This window comes from Capra hircus, unplaced genomic scaffold, assembly GCF_001704415.2.
Source record: "Capra hircus breed San Clemente unplaced genomic scaffold, ASM170441v1, whole genome shotgun sequence".
NCBI classification, from domain to species: Eukaryota; Metazoa; Chordata; class Mammalia; order Artiodactyla; family Bovidae; genus Capra; species Capra hircus.
This window is the reverse complement of record NW_017189851.1, coordinates 228,576-249,017: the sequence shown is the minus strand read 5'-3', so window position 1 is coordinate 249,017 and position 20,442 is coordinate 228,576. Positions and strand designations below refer to the sequence as shown.

At 66.5% G+C, this 20,442-nt stretch overlaps 4 protein-coding genes across 4 annotated transcripts; 2 read left to right on the top strand and 2 right to left on the bottom strand.

Moving 5' to 3' along the window:
* The first annotated feature begins 3,369 nt into the window (after positions 1-3,369).
* GSC2 (goosecoid homeobox 2) lies at positions 3,370-6,421 on the top strand. Its single transcript, XM_018044872.1, has 3 exons — positions 3,370-3,685; positions 3,803-4,056; positions 4,454-6,421. The coding sequence occupies exons 1-3, from the start codon at positions 3,442-3,444 to the stop codon at positions 4,556-4,558; spliced, it is 603 nt and encodes a 200-aa protein (XP_017900361.1). The 5' UTR covers positions 3,370-3,441; the 3' UTR covers positions 4,559-6,421.
* A 566-nt stretch (positions 6,422-6,987) lies between these two features.
* On the top strand, positions 6,988-14,468 carry DGCR14 (DiGeorge syndrome critical region gene 14). Its single transcript, XM_018044827.1, has 10 exons — positions 6,988-7,157; positions 8,042-8,210; positions 8,294-8,395; positions 8,736-8,905; positions 8,991-9,108; positions 9,357-9,490; positions 10,003-10,105; positions 10,968-11,077; positions 12,540-12,655; positions 13,022-14,468. Exons 1-10 carry the CDS (start codon positions 7,017-7,019, stop codon positions 13,299-13,301), a joined length of 1,443 nt encoding a protein of 480 aa, XP_017900316.1. The 5' UTR covers positions 6,988-7,016; the 3' UTR covers positions 13,302-14,468.
* TSSK2 (testis specific serine kinase 2) lies at positions 14,449-16,379 on the bottom strand. The gene has a single exon (XM_005702078.3). The coding sequence runs from the start codon at positions 15,639-15,641 to the stop codon at positions 14,568-14,570; it is 1,074 nt and encodes a 357-aa protein (XP_005702135.3). The 5' UTR covers positions 15,642-16,379; the 3' UTR covers positions 14,449-14,567.
* A 2,592-nt stretch (positions 16,380-18,971) lies between these two features.
* On the bottom strand, positions 18,972-20,432 carry TSSK1B (testis specific serine kinase 1B). The gene has a single exon (XM_013962290.2). It carries the CDS (start codon positions 20,267-20,269, stop codon positions 19,166-19,168), a length of 1,104 nt encoding a protein of 367 aa, XP_013817744.2. The 5' UTR covers positions 20,270-20,432; the 3' UTR covers positions 18,972-19,165.
* Positions 20,433-20,442: the final 10 nt, after the last annotated feature.

Sequence of the window (20,442 nt, the reverse complement as noted above, 5' to 3'; positions counted from 1 at the left end):
CCCATGTCCCCACTGTCCAGCCATTTACTGGGGATTCTAGCCAGTGCAGCAGACACAGGCTCAATCCCTGGGTCAGGACACGCCCCTGGAGGGGGCACGGCAGCCCACTCCAGTGTTCTTGCCTGGAGCGCCCCATGGACAGAGGAGCCTGGCGGGCTACAGTCCACAGGATCGCAGAGTCAGACACGACTGCGCAGCACACACTAGCCAGGAGCTCAGGCAAGAAAACGAAGCAGAGGCATCAGCGCTGAAGAGGAAGAGGAAAGTCTCCGTTCACAAGTGCCTCTGTCTTGCACATAGAAGACCTTTTAAATCCACAAAAAATTATTAGAGTAAAATTCTGCAGGTTGCAAGATACAAGATCAATGCACAAAATCACTTCTCTTTCTATATACTTGCAGTGAGCAGTCCAAAAATTAAATAAAATCATTCCATTTACAATAGTACCCAAAGGAACAGAATGCCGAAGGATAACTTTAATCAAAGAAGTGGGGAAAAAAATGTGTACTCTGAAAATTACAAACACTACTGAAAGAAATTCCAGATGATCTAAGCAACTGGAAGAAGTCCTATGTTCATGGACTGTTAACGTTGTTTAGATGGCAAGACTCCCCAAATGGATCCTCAGATTCAATGTAATCTCTATCAAAATTCCAGCTGGTCTCTTCCAATAAACTGAGGAGCTGGCCCTGAAATTCACATGAAAGTTCACGAAAACCAAAATAGTCAAATCAATGTGGGAAAAAAAAAAAAACAAAACACAAACCTGCAGAACTCTCACCTCTCAATCTCAAACCTCCAAATCTCAGTCTCAACCACAAAGCTCCAGTAATCAAGACAGCACAGGTAAGGACTTCCCTGGTGGTACAGTGGACAAGAATCCACCTGCCAATGCAGGGGACACGTGTTTGACCCCGGGTCCAGGAAGACCCACATGCTGGGAGAAACCAAGCCTGCAAGCCCCAACTACTGAAGCCTGCGTGCCTACAGCCTTTGCCCCGCAACGAGAAGGCACTGCAGGAAGAAGCCCCACTCGACGCAACTAGAGAGGAGCCCGTGCAAAACATCACAGAGCCAGGGCAGCCAGTAACAGATAAGGAATAAAGCAGTTAAAAGAGACGGCGCGGGTAGACATGGGTCAGCGGAGCAGGACTCAGAACCCAGGAACAAGTCCTCCGGTTTACATCAGTTGATTCGCAGCTGGGTTGGGGGGGTACAAGTCAACGGGGAAAAGAATAGCCTTTTCAGCAAATGGGACTGGGACTACTGGATATCCAGATGCAAAGAATGAAAGTTGGGTCTTTACCTACATCATAGACAAAATTTAAAAGGGGTCAACGTCAGAGCTGCCCCGCGCAGGTCTGGGGCCGGTCCTTCAGCTGGAGCTGGTCTGCGTGTCCAGTTCCTGTGGCTGCTGCAGCAAGCGTCCCCAGATGGAGAGGAGCTGCAGGACCCGGCCTCAGAAACCACAGGGTCACTTCTGCCTCCTAGCGGTTAGAAGAGAGTCACTAAGCCGGCGCACGTACAAAAAAAGGGGGATTAGATTTCACTTCTTGAAGGGAGGCGTGCAAGGATTTGCTGATAGGTTTGAAGAGCATCACACTGGGCCAGTGGGCTGGTGGAGAGGTGGCATGTCCACCCAGGTGGGTAGGTGTGTAGGTAACCCATTTATCAAGGTGGGGAGTACTGGCAGGGGGCGGAGGTTTCCAGGAGATCCTGAGTGTCTTCCAAGCACAGTGACTGAATGTTCCTTGGTCCTGAAATGGGACATGGAGCAGGTGCTTAGGGAGCTGCCTGGAGCAGAGGGAGCTGTCAGGCCCGAGGTATCACCTGGGGGGTCCTTGCTGCAGAGGTGGTGTCTGAAGCTTCCGGGTTGTAGGAGGTCACCAAGGGTGAGGATGGAGAGGGCTGAAGGAATCCCAGGACCCAGCCTCCCTGGCCACTGGTCCCGGAGCCCCCATCCTTGGGGAAGTGACTTTGATGGGTTGTTGACTCCCAGGCACCTCTCTGATCTGTTGGTTCTGTGAGGGAAGTTGGCTGGGAGACGTTTCTAGGGTGATCCAAAGGGATACACGGGAAGAGATGGGAGGTCTGGGGGTGGTGGCAGCCGTCTTGCAACCATGAGGTGGGCCACTCAGGTGGTGGCTCCTCCCTGGAGTCTCCAGATGAGTGAGTCCCGGGCAGTTTGCGTCAGGACTCCGACAGCGAGTCAGCGGGTTCTGTGGCTGCAGTTCTAGAGTCCTCACTGACACCAGAGTGGGACCAACAAGGGAGCTTGAGGAGGGGCGCGTGAGGCAGGAGGCTGCGTGTCGCCCCCTCACGGTACCTTCCCTTCTCGGAGGCCCCTGCCCAGCGGGGATCGAACCTCACACACAGTGACTGGTTGAGCCCACAAAGCCTCTGGGAGTTAGGTCGCCATGGTGTCAGTTCAGAGATCAGGAAACTGAGGTACAGGGTGGGTCGAGCTGAAGGCACCTCTCGGGGAGCCAGGAAGGGGCAGCTGGGGCAGAAGCCAGGCTGTCTGCGGCCCTGTCCTGCGAACTGCACGCTAACTTTTCAGCGGTCTGGAGACGGCCTGAGGCAGAAGTCCCGGCCAGCTGTCCAAGGCTGCCTGGATGAGGTGCGACAGGCCTCCTGGAATCTGGCAAAGTGCGGGTCGGTCCCCAGCGATGGCGGACGGAATGACCCCGAGGAGTGCTGAAGAGTGGGGCTGTGGGCACCAGTCAGCTCCCAGGAAGCCTGGCTCTGCGGAGGGTCGGGGGTGGTGATGGATCGGGGGGTGGATTCTGGGACACAGAGGGAAGCAGACAGTCCCTTTCTGCGGGGTCCCCAGTAGCGCCCGGCGGGCTCCGTCACCCGCGAGAGAAGGCAGAGAACCGAAGGCACGGGCTGCCGGCTTGGGGATGGGCAGAGACAGCTTTCTGCCTGCGCCCCGCCTCCTCCCCGAGGTTGAGATCCAGATCCTGAGTACGGGAGCGGGCAGTCGGGCTGAGTGCGGCGGGCCGGCGGGGTTGCCCAGGGTGCTGGGCCCCGTTTGAGGTCGGACCTCAGGACACTGCTGTTTGGGGGGTTTCTCCAGTCTCGCTCCTCCGCCCCCTGTACGGGTCGGAAGAGGGCGAAGAACCAGCCCTGGGCGCTGTGGCTACGGGGCCGGGCACCGAGGGCCTGCCGGGTCGGGGTGTCCTCCAGCCGCTGGGCCGGGGCCTCCGGGCCGTGGGGGCGGCCCTGCGCGCGCCCGCCAGCCTTGCGGGTCCGGGGCAAGGGATCGGGACAGGGGGCTCCCCGCCGCCCCTCCCGCCGCCGCCGCCAGGGATTAGCCCGCTCCTGGCCGCGCGGCGGGATTAGCGCGAGTGGACGCGGCGCCGGGCCCGGGGATTACAGCGCGGACGCCCCCGCCCCCCGACGGATATATTCCCGCGGCAGCGGCGGAGGGCGGGCGGCATGGCGGCGGCGAGGGGCGCGGTGGGCCGCGAGGCACCCGGGCGGCCCTGCCCCTTCTCCATCGAGCACATCCTCTCCGGCCTGCCCGAGCGCAGCCCCCCAGCCCGGGCCGCCCGCCCGCCGCCGGCCCCTGACCGCCAGAGCCCCTCGGAGCCGGGGGAGCCGGGGGCGCCGGAGGCCGCGCGCTGCGCCTGCTGCTGCTGCTGCGGCCCCCGCGGGCCCCCGGAGACGGACGCGCGGCTGGGTGAGTGCACTCGGGGCGCGCGGGTTGCGTGGGTGCGCTCGAGGCCCCCGGGGCGAGGGCGCGGGGCGAGGGGAGCCCAGCACCCCGGCCGCGCCTCACCGCGCCCTCGCCCCGCAGGCGCGCGGCTGGCGTGGCCGCTGAGGCTGGCACCCGCGGCGCCCTTGCCCTGGGCCGCGCCCCCCGGGGGCCCCGGGGCGCAGCCAGGCGCGGGGGTTCCGGGCCCGCCGCGGCGCACGCGGCGTCACCGCACCATCTTTAGCGAGGAGCAGCTGCGGGCGCTGGAGGCCCTCTTCATGCAAAACCAGTACCCCGACGTGGGCACGCGCGAGCGCCTGGCCGGCCGCATCCGCCTGCGCGAGGAGCGCGTGGAGGTGGGTGCCCGCCGCCTCGGGAGAGCCAGCTCTGCGAGGCGGGCGGAGGCGCCGAGGCCGGGGGGCTGAGAGGCGGCCGGCGGGGCGGGGCCGCGGCGGAGGTCAGGCTCCCTTAGTTTTAAACACCCCACCCGCCCCTGACGAATCCAGCCCGCGTCCGCGCCCTGGAATTCGGGGGGCTCAGAAGAGCGCGGGGCTGCTCGAGGGGCACCGGCCGGCGGAGGCGGGGGAAGGGATTCCGGCCCCGGGCCTTCGGCAGCAGAGGACAGACGATGGAGCAGCCGCCCGGAGGCCCCCGTCCGCCCGCACTCGCGTCCCGAAGACGCGGCCGGTGCACTTGGTACCCGAGAGCGACCTGGGCCTGCGCTGGGCCCGCCTGAGCGCTCCTCCCCCTCAGGTCTGGTTCAAGAACCGCCGGGCCAAGTGGCGACACCAGAAGCGCGCGGCGGCTTCCGCGCGGCTCCTATCCGGACCCAAGAAGCCCCCGAGGGAGAGCTGCTGACGGCTCCAGAGTTACCTGCACTGGCCTCCGGGAGCTGCTTCTCGGGGACGGGGGTCCTTGATTCCTCACTCTGGAGGTTTCCATGCAGGTGTGTCTGCCTCCATAACAGCGGGCAGCCTGTGTCACCTGTGGGGCCCGGCCAGTTCAACTGGGGAGGGTCCCCCACCCGCTTGGAGAGTGTCTGCTGTGCTCTCTGCCATCCTGCCCCCAGGGTGAAGGACAACGTGAAGACAAGGCTTCAGTGCCCAAGTTGGCACCTGACACCCGCTCCATCTGGCGTGGGGACTTTGTTCTGCCCCCTCGCAGGTCCTGCAGGGAGTGGGGGTGGGCGGCATCTGGCCGGAAGCACAGTCCCTCCGTGGAAGGTCTAGAAGCCAAGGCTGCGGCTCCCAGGACGCGCCAAGGCAGGTGAGCCTGGAGAGCACAGGGCGCTGGGTCCCCACCAGGACAGCAGCCCTCGCCCCCCCAACACACACAGGACGCACGCTTCCAGCCGTCTCCGTGACTCCTGGCCTCATCCCTGGAGATCGCACAGCCTGCCTGCGGGGCTTCCCCCCACGCTGGGACGCCCCACCCGCCTGGTCCCAGCCCTTGCCGGCTGACTGGCTTTTTGTCAATGTGTGGGGCACCTGTGATCAGAGCTCTTCGCTCCAGGGACCAGCCGCCATGCCGCCCTCCTGGTTTTTCCTTTCTCTCCAGCTGTCGGGCAAGCCACCAGCAGCTGCCTGGAACACAGGTGTCCTCGAGGCCGAGCCCACACTCTCCCGCTCATCTTGTCCGCGCCCTGGTCTGTCTCTTCCACCCTCAGCCTCCGGTCCCAGCTCCACCCCACGGCCACACCTGCCCCCAGGCCTCTCCCCTGTGCTGGGTAGTTGTGTCCAGCGGTCCCTCTGACAGCTCCATTTGGAAGCCCAGGGCTTCCCCAGTCACTCTGTCCCCAGCAGCTCTTGCCAGGCGTCCCAGGCACATGAGCCAGAGCGCTAGCAGCACACACCCTGCCTCCTCCCCTCCCTCATCCATGAAGCCCAGGCCACGCGATGACCTCCCCAAACAATCCCAGAATCCGCCTTCTCCCCAGCCTCGATTGCACCAACCTGATGAGAACCACCGTCCCCTCTCGCGTTGGCCATTGCAGTTGCCTCCAGTTGGCCCACCTGCACCCACTCCGATTCCTCTGTGACTCATCCTCATAAAACCCAGCACTCAAGTCTGAACCTGCCCCTCCCCTGCCTACAGCTCTCCCAGGGTTCCCACGGCTCACAGAGCAAAGACAAAGCTCCTCGCTGTGACCCACGACCTGTGACCCACGACCCGTGACCCACGACCCGTGACCCACAAGGTCGGTGCAGCCTGGCCCTCCAGTGTGGGCACCCACCCCGCTGTGCCTTGCACTGGGCCTCCTCCCACTGGTCCTTTGCACACACGCTCCCCTTCCACGTGGGCAGCAGTGCCTGTCCGTCCTTTGGGTCTGCAACTGCTTCCTTCCAGAGGACCGTCTCCTGAGTGTCCCCTAGGTAGACGTCCCTTAGGTAGATGCCCCGTGGGTAAGATGCCCCCTGGGTGGGATTCGTTTTCCTCGCGCCTGCCCGCTGTTTGTCTGTGGGGTGGTCTGCATCTCACACTCAGCTCCACGAGGGCAGGAGCCATCCCGTGGAGTCCCCACTGAACTGTACTGCATCCTTCTGGGGCAGAACTTGCTTGCCGTAATTTACAACCTCCTTTTGGAAAGAAACGATTGTTCCTGGAAAATGCTCAGACAATTTTCTTGTCCATTTCAATAAGGATCAGCTTTCTGGGAAGCCAACTCCGGCATTTAGAGACCAGACATTTCTTTTCTTGCATAAACTTTGAATAAAAACTTTGAAGCGCAAATATACCCAACGTTTCTGAAGCACGTGTCTTTGTTAATTGCATAGCAGTGTACATAGTGATTAGGGTAGGGTGAAGCCGCTCAGTCGTGTCCGACTCTTTGCGACCCCGTGGACCATAGCCCACCAGGCTCCTCTCTGTCCATGGAATTCTCCAGGCAAGAATACTGGAGTGGGCTGCCATTCCCTTCTCCAGGGGATCTTCCCGATCCAGGGATCGAACCCGGGTCTCCCTCATTGCAGGCAGACGCTTTACCACCTGAGCCACCAGGGAAGCCCAGATAGTGATTTCTTGCCAGAAAGTGGAATTTCAAGGCCTTCGGATTCCGCAGAGCTGGAGTTTTCAGGGTTAGAGGGAGCCACAACGCTCCTAGCCCCTACCACAGCGCCCTCTGGCGTCCACAGCCCAGAGAGTAGTGACCAGAGCCGGGCGAGACGAAGACCACAGCTCCCATGAGGCGCAGGGCTCGCTGTGACGTCAGTACGTCGGCGAGCGCGGCTCTCCCATTGGGCGGCTCGATCAGGCGCCTGCGCACCTCGCGCGCCCCGCCCCCGCCCCGCCGCGCCTGCGCCGCCCGGGCGTTGCTGGGATGGCGATGGCGTCGCCGGGCCCGCCGGCCCGCTCCCAGCTGCTTCCCGCGGCGTCCGGGCCCCGGAGGAAGCGCGCAGCCAGCGAGGCTGGGGCTGCGACGGGCCGGCAGCGGGTCCTGGACGAAGAGGAGTACATTGAGGTAGCGTTCGGCGCGGACGCCCGCGACTTCCGGGCCCCGCGCTCCCCGCCCCGCGCTCCCCGCCGGGTCCCGACGCTCCGCGCTCCCCCCCGAGGCGGTGGGGCAGCCTGAGTCCTCGCCCCCGGCCTGTGGACACGCGGGGGCCGAGCTGGCGGAGTGTCGGGCGAGCTGTCCGCGCTGTCGGGGGGCCGCAGGGGTGGGTGTGTGCACGCGGTGAGGAGCCGGAGAGACAAGCCTTTGTCAGGGGGTCAGCAAGGGTCTGGACAGCGGCGGAGAGGCCTTCTTGGGCAGCGGTGGTGGTGGGAGCTAGGGCCGGGGGCCCCGCAAGCCGGCTGCCACGGTGGCAGCATCGATGAGCGGGTGCGCCTCCTGCCAGCGCCCCACCGCAGCCACGCAGGAGGTGCGAGGAGGTCAGTCAGGTTTGGGAGGCCAGTGGGCTGGGCAGGCAGGTGGTCTTAGTGGACAGCTGGGCGCGCAGACGCGCAGCTCAGGGGCGAGTCCGGCTGGAGGGAGGTCTGGAGCTGGGAATCTCCACCCATACTGGTGGTGGGGTGAAAGGCTCAGATTGGAAATCGGAGGCCGTGGGCGGGGTGAAGGTGGCAACAGCCAGGTAGGTTCAGCTGATGTGCAGGTGAAGGCGACAGAGGAGGATGAAACAGAGAGACAGAAGGCTTTGAAGGTCCGGGTTCAACTCTTGATCGGGAACTAAGATCCCATATCGCACAAGCGCACAGCGTGGCCAAAAAAAAGGAAAAAGGGAAGTGTTCCCAAGCTCTGGGGATCTTGGGGTGGATCGAGGTTGCGGTCTCAGCACGCACCCTGTGGGGTAAGCAGCCGGGGACGGCAGATGGAGCCTCTGACTTGTGTTCTGACCTGTCCTTCAGGGCCTCCAGACGGTCATCCAGAGGGACTTCTTTCCCGACGTGGAGAAGCTGCAGGCACAGAAGGAGTATCTGGAGGCCGAGGAGAATGGAGACCTGGAGCGGATGCGCCAAATTGCCATCAAGTTTGGCTCCGCCCTGGGCAAGGCCTCCCGAGAGCCCCCGCCACCCTGTGAGAGGAGTCCCGGGGGCCGGGTGTGGCTGCCTGCTGCACCGATCCTTCAGGCCCCTGACCCCACCCCCTCTGTCCCCCAGATGTCACGCCAGCCACGTTTGAAACCCCTGAGCTGCACACAGGCCCCAGCATGGTGGGCGGCAAGGCCAGGGCCCGGGGCCGTGGCCTGGAGGACGGTGACGGTGAGTGAGCGGCCCTAGCGCTGGCGGGCTCGCCTGGGGTGCTCCTGACGTCTGTGCCCTGGGAATCTTGCGCCCCGTCTCCCGGCCGCTCACTGTGCCGCAGGGGACCCACTGTGATCTGGTGACTGTTAATGCCCAACACCCCATCCTGGCCTGAGCCAGAGCACACACTTCACCAGCCTCCGGTAGATGGGGAGGTGGGCGGCTTGGGGGTGTTGATTTCACCCCCGGGGGTGTTGTCTGGCGGTGTGGGGTCTCACAGACAGACCCGTGGCCAGGCAGAGGGTTCCCGGGACTGAACGGACGCACAGTGGCATTCATGCCGTGGCACCCTGGACAGGAGAGGCTGCGGAAGAGGCGGCGGCGGAGCCCCTGCCCAGCCTGGACGTTTTCCTGAGCCGGTACACCAGTGAGGACAACGCCTCCTTCCGGGAGATCATGGAGGTGGCCAAGGAGAGGGGCCGGGCGCGCCACGCGTGGCTCTACCAGGCCGAGGAGGAGTTTGAGAAGGTGCCTGGGGCGGGGCGGTGGTGCCCTCTCAGGGCGGGCGGCCGGGACTCAGGGCCGCCCTGACCCTCGCTCCCCCGTGACACAGAGGCAGAAGGACAGTCTCGCCCTCCCGTCGGCCGAGCAGCAGGCGGTCGAGAGCAGCCAGGCCGGAGTGGAGACCTGGAAGTACAAGGCCAAGAACTCTCTCATGTACTACCCGGAGGGTGAGCGTGGGCCAGGGCCTCCGAGGTGGACCGGCCTCTGGGGTGGGTGTTGCTGCTCCTACGCTCTGGGCCTTCAGGGGCCCTGATTCTCGGCGGGGGAGGGGGGGGGCGTGAGAGGGCGGTCTGTGGGCGGAGTCAGCACTGGTGTGCACCCAACCCGGGCTGCGCCCAGGCTGCACTCTGAGGGGACCAGCCCGCCCCCCTTGGGCCTGCTCCCCCGACGCCAAGGGCTCTGCTCTCACCGCCAGGCGTCCCCGATGATGAGCAGCTGTTCAAGAAGCCGCGGCAGGTGGTGCATAAGAACACCCGCTTCCTCAGGGATCCCTTCAGCCAGGCCCTCAGCAGGTCGCAGCTGCAGCAGGCAGCCGCCCTCAACGCGCAGGTGAGGGCCGGGCCAGCACTTCTCTGCTCAGGCGTCCTTGGGTTCAGTAGGGCTCGGCGTGGGCGAGGCTGGGTCTGTTCTCTCTCTGGGGGTTTGAAGTCAGAGCCTGACTTAGTTAGACCGGTGAGTCAAGTGTGTGCCAGCCCATGGGGCAGAGGCGTGAGAAAAGGGAGGCGGCGTGGAGCCAGACTTTTGGGGTGGAAGACCACAGAGCTTCCAACCCCGGGAGTGGTTCAGGGCCGCGACACCCAGTGATCGGGGTTGGAGGGGAGGCTGGGGCGGGGGTGCTGTCTGGGAGGTCTTCACAGATGCCTTGCCCCACTCCCCGCCCCGGGCCTGAGGTGGTATGTGTCGGGATGGCCCTCGTGGAAGGCTGGGGCGCGTCTCTTGGCAGCTGCTCCGACAGGCTCTCAGTCCAGCGGGGTCCTCCTCCCTTGCCCTGGGCTTGCGCAGCGTCGGCGCCTCAGCCCACAGCACGGCCTGGCCCTGACCCCACCTCCCCCCGGCTCCAGCACAAACAGGGCAAGGTGGGTCCGGACGGCAAGGAGCTCATCCCGCACGAGTCTCCCCGAGTGGGCGGCTTCGGATTCGTCGCCACGCCTTCTCCCGCCCCTGGTGAGAGACGCGCCCTCTGCTGGGGTGGGGGGTTACCTAGCTGGCCGCGGCCTCTCCTGGGCCTGCCCACACCCCGTGGCCCAGGGTCCCATCCGTGCAGTGCCGGGACTGAGCAGGGCTGTGGGCCCTGGGCGCTCAGATGGGCCCGACCTCAGACGCCTGGGGCCAGCTGGGCCAGCTGCCCTGCAGGGTGCTTCCTGTGCCTCACCTGAGCTCGAAGGACAGCCTGGCTTGGTGAGCAGTGGTGCTGGGGCAGCGGGTGGGCACCGTCTGGTGTGGCCCCGCGTGTGGAAGCCAGGCTCAGTGTGCCGGAAGCTGCATGAGGCCCCTGCAGGTGGGCAGGGCGGGGCCGAGGGACCCTGGGGGCATGCACGCCTCTTAGGCCGCCCACCTGTGCTCCCGCTGGGTGTCGGCCGGGGGTCCTTGTCAGTCTTGGTGACCTTTCTCAGCCGTGGGTCTCACGCCAGTGGGCATTCGGGGCTGATGTACCTAAGGGAGGTCACGAGGCTCGGGGCGGCCTCCTGGGCGTGTGCTGGCTTCCAGGCCTGGGAAGGCACCACGGTCTGGCCAGGCTCGGGGTGGAAGGCTTCACCTGGAGGACTCTGGATCTCCTCCCTAGGGGCGGGGTCCCGTGGGTGTCACCCGGGGCTCCCTAGCCCTGTGCTAGCCTGAGGGTCCAGCCACCCAGCCCTGCTTCTCTGGAGGTCCCTCCATCAGGCTCAGCCCGGCAGACCAGGCTCTGGGCCGGCCACGTGGACCCTCTCACTGCCGGACGCACCCGGGGCCCCGCCCTGGGAAGGAGGGGGCCAGGCCCGCCTTGGTGGCCCCTGGCCTGAGGCGGCTGTGGGCGCGCCACCTGCAGGTGTGAACGAGTCCCCGCTGATGACCTGGGGGGAAGTCGAGAACACGCCCTTGAGGGTGGAAGGGTCAGACACGCCCTACGTGGACAGGACGCCGGGGCCAGCCTTCAAGGTGGGTCAGCACGGTGGGGGTCACGGTGGGGGTCGCACGGGTGGACACGGGGTCTGCTGCGTTCCCATGGCTGTGCATGGCGGACGGGGCTTACGCTGGGGCGGGCGCCGTGGTTGCTTGTGGCATCTGGGCCTCCACTGAGGACCGCCGTGGGCAAGGCTTGGGTCGGGTTGGGCGCCGCTGTGGCCCCTGTGAGCTTGCAGGCCCGCAGGACGGGGCCGTTCAGAGATGGGGGCCTCGGGCCAGGAGCTTCCCCGCGTGCTGCAGCCTGCGGCCGGGGAGGAGCCCTGAATCCCCAGCGTCCGGGGAGGCGGCCCGGCCGAGCACTTGGTCATGGGGGACCCAGACCAGGCCCTGGCCAATGTCCCAGGAGCAGTCAGAGTGGGGGCTCGGGGCTGGACACTTACAAGGGAGACCCTCTGTGGGCCAAGTGGGCAGGGGAGCAGGATGGCAGGTGGTTTCTGGGGATGGGAGGCCCAGGAAGGTGCCAGCAAGTGGCTGGTCGGGCCCACGTGGCTCTGGGAAGGCGGGTGCCTGATCTCCCGTGGTTTGTGGGGGAGGCCCCCGGAGCCTGGGGGCACTGTTGGGGCTGAAGGGTCCAGGGTCACTTCACCTGCTCCGAGGCCCCAAAGAACCAGAGCAGGGCGGGGTCCCCTCGGGCTGGCAGCACCCGGTGAGGTGCGGAGACACAGTCCCCGTGGCGGCAGGCATCGCAGCAGCAGCTCTGGGAGCAGGGAGCCGTGGGCCAGGGGCCGGGGAGCGTGTGCTCGCCCATACAGCAGTGGTCCCCTTCGCCCGCGAGGTCCTTAGCCTGGGACGCAGCAGCAGCCAAGCAAAGCCTGGGGCACCGCTGTGTGCCCTGAGGCGTTAAAGCTCGCCCCCATGGCCAGGGGTTCAGGACCGAGCCCAATGCCGGGTCCCAGGCAGGTCCGGGGCCAGGGGGCGCCAGAGCCCTCTCCTCGCGGTCGTGCGGAGACAGGAGCAGCCAAGTCCTCAGTGCATGGCAGGACAGGTTCAAAGGAGACGGGAACGCTGAGCATCGAGACAGTGAGCTTGAGCCTCGGGCCTGCACGCCAGGGAGGCAGGAGAGGGGTGTGCACACATAAGCAGAGGGTGTGGGTGCTGGGCCCTGGCGCCCCTCAGCGCAGCGGGAGCCGTCCAGGTCCAACTGCAGGCCGATGCGGGAGGGTGCGCGATGCGCTAACGCAGCCAGCACGCTGTGCCAGCGAAAGAGGAGCCCGAGGCCGGTGGGGATTCGGGCCAGGACACGCCCCTGAAGAAACGCAGGTGCCGTCGCAGCTGCTGGCCGCGGGGAAGCAGGCTGAACAGGCCCTTTCCTGGACGGTGCTCCCAGTGCCTGGTTGGGTAGTGCCGGCTTCACGAGAACCCGGCCCGGGAGTGGGCTGCTCAGGGGGCTGGGGAGGCTGACGCCCCGCGACGAGCCTGGTCTGCCATCCTCTAGATCCTGGAGCCAGGCCGCAGGGAGCGGCTGGGCCTGAAGATGGCCAATGAGGCCGCCGCCAAGAACCGGGCCAAGAAGCAGGAGGCCCTGCGGAGGGTGACGGAGAGCCTGGCCAGGTGAGGGGCGGGCCTCGCGCTGTGGCCGCACGCTCGGCACCGGGGGCTGGGCCCGTGGCTGCAGCTTTGGGCTGGGCCCTTTCCACTGCGTCTGCAGTGCCCCTCACACATGCCTAGCCCCCCTTTTGGCGCGTTTCTAGGGGACGTCTTTGCGCCTTGTCCCCTGTAAGTTCCCATCCGCCCGTGGAGTCAGGGTTATCTCCCCACTTGGAGACAGGGTCTCCTGCAGCCCCACGGCCCAGGGCGCGGCTGTTCGGGATCCCAGCGTAGAGCATGCGCGTGTCCCCCAGGCATCTTCCCAGGGACTGAGGGGCCTGCTGCCGGGCAGGCCTGACCCTGCCTCTTGCCACGCCTTCCCCACTGCAGCCTCACCCCCAAGGGCCTGAGCCCCGCCATGTCCCCAGCCCTGCAGCGCCTGGTGAGCAGGACGGCCAGCAAGTACACGGACCGAGCCCTGCGGGCCAGCTACACCCCGTCCCCCGCCCGCGCCAGCCACCTCAAAACCCCGGCCAGCGGGCCCCAGACCCCGACGAGCACACCAGCCCCCGGCTCGGCGACACGCACCCCGCTCAGCCAGGACCCAGCCTGTATCACGGACAACTTGCTACAGCTTCCTGCCCGGCGCAAGGCCTCAGACTTCTTCTAAGGCTGGGCCCGGAGCTCCACAGAACCTGCAGGGCAGCTCTCCGCCCAGCACGGGACTCCGGCTTTCCAGGGTGCTGGGCCTGCCCGGCCGACACCCTGTTCTGTAGAACACTGCCCGCTCTACCTGTCACTAAAGAGAGCCTCTGGCCAGACAGGGCTGCTTCTCTGCCCCAAGGCCACCCTTGTGCCTGCGTCGCCCGCTCAGGGCCGCTGGGCGGTAACCTCTGCAGCTGGGGTGTCCAGGCTTTCCTGCGTGGCATCCAGTGGCGCCGACGAGGCAGGGGGCCTGCCTTCTAAGCTGAGTCGGCCCCTCGTTTTCCTGTGACCCCTACTTCCGTTCCCCTCGGGGGTCAGAGCCCTCAGCCATCAGGCCTGCAGGTCCACAGGCTCCCTGGCTGGGCCAGGCCTGCAGGAGGCCCTTCCCAGTGGCCTCAGCTGTCACCTCCTGAGTGCCTGACTTCCACCCGGGGCAGGGCTGACCCCGCCCCCTTGCTCCTCTGCCGGGGCCAGCTCCCCAGGAAGTGGGCTGGGTCCCAGCAGGCTCTTTAAGCCTCAGGTGGGGTCAGGTCATGCTCAGAGAGGCAGCATGGGGTCACATGGGGTCCGCTTAGACTGGAGCCCGTCATGCTGGGAGCAGGCAGGCCCCAGCAGGCCGCCCTCGGGCTCTCTGGGGTCCGGCTGGTCTGCGCTCTTCCACGCTGAGCCCTGGCTGGGCACCAAGGGCGCGGGGCTGGGGCCATGGGGTCAGGAAAGGGCTGCTTTTGATGCTTCGTCCCAGTAGGGAAGGGTGGGCGTGGGCCTGAGGGAGCCCCAGAAAGTGGGGTCGGAGGTCTGGGGGGGCCCGAGTGAGAGGCAGAGCAGGGGGCGGGAGGGGGGCCGCCAGAAGTTCTAAAGGGCCAAAGGGCGGGCGGGCGTTGAGGACGGGCTGCCTGAGGGGCACGAGCGGGGTGGGAGGGCAGCCGGGGCCTGGTGGGAGGCTGCGGACTCCATGCCCACAAGGCCGGTTCCCCGGAGCCCCCTGGCCGCAGGGAGTGGGTGCTGAGTCCCAGAGAAAAAGACTCCGCGCACCTCTCTGCTGTTCACTGTGGTTTATTTGGTGGTCAGGGTTTAAGGTCTCTGCTACTAAGTGGAAGGAAGCTAATAGAACGTAATCAAAATAGCGGTTTAATTGACGGACTTTACTCGTTCTCGCACCTGTGGCTTCTTCGGCTCCTACCGCCCACTCAGCCCCCGGGGCCGCGCGGCGCCACGCACGCCCCCCGGGCCCTCAGCACCGCTCGGTGCTTGCCTTCCCCACCTCGGCCCCGGAGACGTGGGGGTCCTTGCCCCTGGAGGCTTCGGCCAGCCGCTCCTCCACGCGGTCCTCGGTCTCGGGCACCACGAGCAGCCGGTGCTGGGTCTTGGCCCCCAGTTTGTGGTCGGGCCGGTGCTCAGGCCGGGGGTCCAGCTTGCAGTCAGCCCGGTACTTGCCCTCGCCCTCCCGCTTGAAGGAGGCGGAGGGCATGGCCTTGGGCTTGGGGGGCTGCAGCCACGCGTGGCTGAGGATCTCGTCGATGTGCAGGCGCCGGGTGACGTCCGGCTGCAGGATCCGGTAGATGAGGTCCTTGCACTCGCCTGTCAGGTGCTTGGAGCGCGGGAAGTCCACGCGGTGCTCCTTCTGGACGCGCAGCATCTTCTTGACGTCGGAGTCGTCGTAGGGCATGGAGCCGCAGACCATGATGTAGAGGATCACGCCCAGGCTCCAGATGTCGTACACCTTGGGCTGGTAGGGGATACCCTGCAGCACCTCGGGGGCCGCGTACGCCGCCGACCCGCAGAAGGTCTTACTCAGCGTCAGCCGGCCACTGCCGTCCCGCAGGCAGCGCTTGGAGAAGCCGAAGTCGGACAGCTTGATGTTGAAGTCCTTGTCGAGGAGGAGGTTCTCGCACTTGAGGTCGCGGTGGACGACGTCCAGGTCGTGGCAGTACTTGACGGCCGAGGACAGCTGCCGGAACATCCTGCGCGCCACGTCCTCGTGCAGGGCCCCGCGGCACTTGATGAACTCGAGGAGGTCGCCCTGCACGCCGAGCTCCATGACGATGTAGATGCGGCCGTCGGACGTCTCAAAGATCTCGTAGGTCTTGATGATGGAGCGGTGGTTGACGGTCGCCAGGATGTCCATCTCGCGAGGCAGGAACCTCTCCACGAAGTCGGCAGGCGTCTTCCTGCGGTCGATGATCTTGACCGCCACGTTGAACTTGAGGCGCTCGGAGTAGGCGGACTTGACCTTGGCGTAGGAGCCCTTTCCCAGGTTGATGCCCACGATGTAGCCCTTCTTCCTCAGGACCGCGGCGTCGTCCATGGCGCCCGGAGCGGCCCGCGCCGCCGCCCTCTACATCCCCCCCCCACGCGGGCCAGCGGGCATCGTCCTCGACTGCGCTGCGGGGAGCCGTCTGGCCAGGCTGGGCCTGCACCTGGAGGTGTGGAACGCCCAGCATTGTCCCCGCGTGACTTCAGCCTGTGAAGTCACAAAGCCAGGCTGCCCAGGCTGGGAACTGGGTGGGGGACGGGCCCCGGAGCCCCGGAAGGCTGACTGGGCTGGCAGAGCCCCGCGGCCCGCTGGAAGAGAGGAAGCCGGCGCCCAGGACTGCTGCGAGCTCACCGTGCCGCCCTGGGCTGAGTCAGGCCGGGGCCGCCCAGGTCCAGCCAGTGTGCCAGGCCCCTGCAGCAGATCCTGTCCCTCGAGGGAGGGCTGCCTTCCCGCCACTGCCTTGAGGTGGGATGAGCACCACCTCTGGGCCGGGCCTGGGAGGGGCCGCCCCGATCCCGGGCGGCGAAGGTCGCTGTCAAGGGTGGAGGGCAGCTCGGACTCTGTGAGTGCCCAGCCCGGTGGCCTGGAGCCCCGGTGGGCTGGCGTTCCGAGGGCAAGAAGAGTTTGAGATGCAGGCAGGGAAGGGCCTGGGGGAGGTGGACGTTGTGAGAATGGATGGGTCCCGGCGTTGGGGTCAGGGGATGTGGAGGAGAGGGTCGGGGGGTGGGGGCTGCAGGAGCCGCCAGGATCCGAGCCCCGTTTTAAGACAGGTCCTGCGAGAGCACATAGCCAGGGGCGGCCAGAGCCTGTGACCGGGCAACAGGCGGCTGGCGGGGGCAGGCCGGTGGGGCGTGCACACAGTGGGCAGGGCCCGAGGCGGGGGCTGGGGGCCGGGGAGGGCGTCCTGAATTACGCCACCTGGGCCTTTGTGAGCACCTGGGCAGGCGCGCCACCTTCGCGCCTTAGACCGTCTCTGCGCCTGCTCTGTTCTTGCCGGGCGCCAAGGCCCCTGTAGGCGCAAGTCCGGTGTTCACTCGCCCTCGCGGCCTGTCACCAGGACAGGTGCTCGGAGGAGGGGGCGTCCTGTGTCTGGGTGGGTGGCAGTGACCCAGAAGCCCCGTGCCAGGGTTCAGTGGGGCTCGCCAGCTGCTGGGAGGGGAGCACGCGCACACTCCAGGGGCGCACAGAGCTCCCTGCAGGAGGTCCATGCGGAAGGCCCCGGGCAGGGCAGCCGGGCCCCAAGGCCAGCGGCGGGGACCTGCCTGACGCCTGCAGTCTCCTGGGGGCTTCGGTAGGAACCAGTGGAACTATAGAGGGGCCAGCCTCGAGGCCTCCCAGGCCAGGCGCCCTCCCCGCCTGTCTCCCTTGCCCCCAGGACTCTGTTGGGGTTGCCCTTTGCTGCGGTTCCTGCTCCCCACGCCCTCCCTCGCCCAGGACGCTGTGGCCTCTGGTTCTCCAGGGACATCAGGCCTGCAGACTCAGGCGAGCCGCAGGGGCCCTGCCCAGAATGTGCGTGCTGGACTGCCGGAGCCCCCGGGGCAGGGTCAGACTGGACGGGCTTCAGGGTGCTCCTGGCTGCAGGCCTGTGAGTGCCAGACCGCAGGCTCTGGGACACTGCCCTTGGAGCTTTGAGGGTTGGCCTCAGGCCCCGGGTGACCGGAGTGGGCCCTGCCTTCCCAGGGCCCAAGGTGGCTCAGCATCACCCAGGGTGTGAGTGCCCTGTGGCTGGGCCGTGGCGGGCACACACAGCTGTGGACTCGGGGAGGCTGAGGGCTGAGGTCAGGCCCCGTGGAGGATGGGGACAGAGGTGCCACTGAGGGTCTGCAGGGCCAGGTGGTGAGAGCGTGCGGGGCGGGAGGCGCACAGCTGGCCCAGAGGCCCCACCGAGGGTCCCGGGGATCGCTGTGGGGGCTGAGCCTGTCTGGGGCAGTGGGGCAGCTCAAAGGATCGACCGGTGCCTCAGGCCACCTCGGGAAGGCCTCACAGTGGGGCCTGCTCCGCGCTGGGTGGGTTCAGGTGGCCACCCGCCCCCTCTGACCGGTGCCCCCGCCTGGGAAACACACAGCTTTTGCTCCTTCCCGAGGCCCCTCCCCGCAGCCTTGCCCCCAGGCCCCCATGATCACTGCTGACCCGAGGAGGAGTTTGCAAGCCTCCTGGGGCGTATGCATCCCCGCTGGCCCTGCGCACCCTGGAATCCCGCTGCCCCACGGTACAGGCTTGTGACCCCACCACCAGGACTGCTCCATCTTGGGCCCTCGCCCGCCTGCCCGGGCAATGGCCGCCAGAGGCTTCGTGTGTGGAGGCTGCGGCCCCTCAGTGGAGCCTGGAGAGGTGGGCAGGGGCTCAGGGACCGGTCCGCCAGCAGGGCTGGGGTCCACGGCGAGTGGCCGGGCAGCCAGGAGGAGGCCAGACCCAGGAGGACTTCAGGGGCCAGGCGTGGAGATCCTTGCTGCAGGCAGCAGAGCCGGACTGGGTGCAGGAGGGGGGGCCTCGGCTACCGTGGGAGGTGACGGGAACACGGGGATGGGGCCCAGGTGGCGGCCACGCTGTGATGCCCAGGGGTGCGTGGCTGTGGCTGTGAAGGGGCTGGGTGGGGGCAGGGCCCTTCCGGACGCCGGCAGGGGCAGGAGGAGGGGCCGTGTCTGCAGGCCCCATTCCCTTGGCATGTCAGACCCGCAGGCGCACGCGTGTCCGGGCACAGGCAGATCGGAAGAGGAAGTGGCGGCCGCGCGCAGCCAGGTGAGGGCCGCTCGGTGGGTGGGGCCTCCCGTGGCCAGCGGTGCCCCTGCAGGCCTGCTCCCCCCGTGGACACCCCGGCCACTCGTGAGAGGAGGCCTGCTACAACTGCTCGCCAGCACCCGCTCACCCACGCTGGCGGGAGCGTCGCCCCGGGACAGCTAGCTGGGACCAGAGAGGAGCAGGAGGCCCTGCTCAGTGACTGGGGGACACGCAGGCCTCGGGGTGGGCCAGGCGGGGATGCTCCGGGCGCTGCGGGGAGCGGGGTGCTGGCTGGGTGCGGGGCAGACCCTGGAGCCAGGCCAGGAGGAGGGGAGGGGCCCCGAGGGAGGCCCCCACAGGCAGGCAGCCTCGGGGGCGGTTGAGGGCCCTGAACGCCCGCCCCGACCTCCCGGCCTGCAGCCGCCGCGCCGCCTCCCTGCCCAGCTCGGCACTTGTGGGCCCTGCGCTTGAAGCAGTGTCTTCCTCACTCAGCTCCCCCCGGTCCAGGGCCTGAGTCCATCGTCAGCACTGGACACATGGGACTCTTTCCCCGGCGGGAGGTGAAGTGCGGTGTGGCCCACGGAGGGGGCCACGGGGGTGCAGGGTCCTCTCCCCGGGTGACCGAAGCCAGCAGGGCGCACACAGCGACCTCGGGGGCTGCAATAATATAGTGATTTATTGCTGCTTCAGCCACGTGAGTTACCAAGTTCAAAGGGAGGGGAAGAAACTGACGAAAATAGCGGCACGTCTGGGACCCTCTTCCTTCTCGGCTGGTCCCGCGGCCTCTCTGGAGCTCGGGCTCGGGGCCCTGAGCTCGGCCTCATTCCCTGCCGGCCGCCCGGGCCGCAACAGGTGGGCTAGGCATGTGTCTCTGAAGGCTGCGGGGGCGCCCCCTCCTCGGTCTTGCTGGGCTGCTCGCTGGGCAGACCCACAGCCTCCGACTGCCGGGACACCTGCACCGTCGCAGTCTCCTCCTCGGGGCTGGGCTCAGTCTGGGGCTCGGGCCGCGCCTCTTCCCGGGGCTCCAGCTTGGTGGCGGACTTCTTGTCGGAGCTGGGTTCGGGGGTCCACGGGGGCTCGGCGGCCCGGGAGCCCTCGCCCTCCTTGTTGACGGCTGCGGAGGACAGGCCCCGGGCCTTGGGCTGCACCCAGCAGTGGCTGAGGACCTCGTCGATGTGCAGGCGCCGGGTGACGTCCGGCTGCAGCATGCGGTAGATGAGGTCCTTGCACTCGCCTGTCAGGTGCTTGGAGCGCGGGAAGTTGACGCGGTGCTCCTTCTGGACGCGCAGCATCTTCTTGATGTTGGAGTCGTCGTAGGGCATGGAGCCGCAGACCATGATGTAGAGGATCACGCCCAGGCTCCAGATGTCGTACACCTTGGGCTGGTAGGGGATGCCCTGTAGCACCTCGGGGGCCGCGTACGCCGCCGACCCGCAGAAGGTCTTGCTCAGCGTCAGCCGGCCACTGTCGTCCCGCAGGCAGCGCTTGGAGAAGCCGAAGTCGGACAGCTTGATGTTGAAGTCCTTGTCGAGGAGGAGGTTCTCGCACTTGAGGTCGCGGTGGACGACGTCCAGGTCGTGGCAGTACTTGACGGCCGAGGACAGCTGGTGGAACTTCTTGCGCGCGTCGTCTTCCTGCAGGGCCCCCCGGGTCTTGATGAACTCGAGGAGGTCACCCTGCACGCCGAGCTCCATGACGATGTAGACCTTGCCGTCGGACGTCTCGAAGATCTCGTAGGTCTTGATGATGGAGCGATGGTTGAGCATGGCCAGGATCTCGATCTCCCGGGGCAGGAACTTCTCCAGGAAGTCGGTGGGGGCTCTCTTGCGGTCGATGATTTTGACCGCCACGTTGAACTTGAGGCGCTCGGAGTAGGCGGACTTGACCTTGGCGTAGGAGCCCTCTCCCAAATTGATCCCCATGATGTAGCCTCGTCGCTTGAGGACGGCAGCGTCATCCATGGTGCCGGGAGCGCCCAGTGCCCCTGAGGCTGCCCTCTACATCCCTGCGGGACATGAGCCAGCGCGTCCTCATCTACACTGTGGGCAGAGTCCTCTGGGATGCCCGGGCCTCCCGTCCCTGCCTCCTAGAGGCCAAGACTGTGGGGTGGAACGTTCGGCACTGTTTCCCGGGT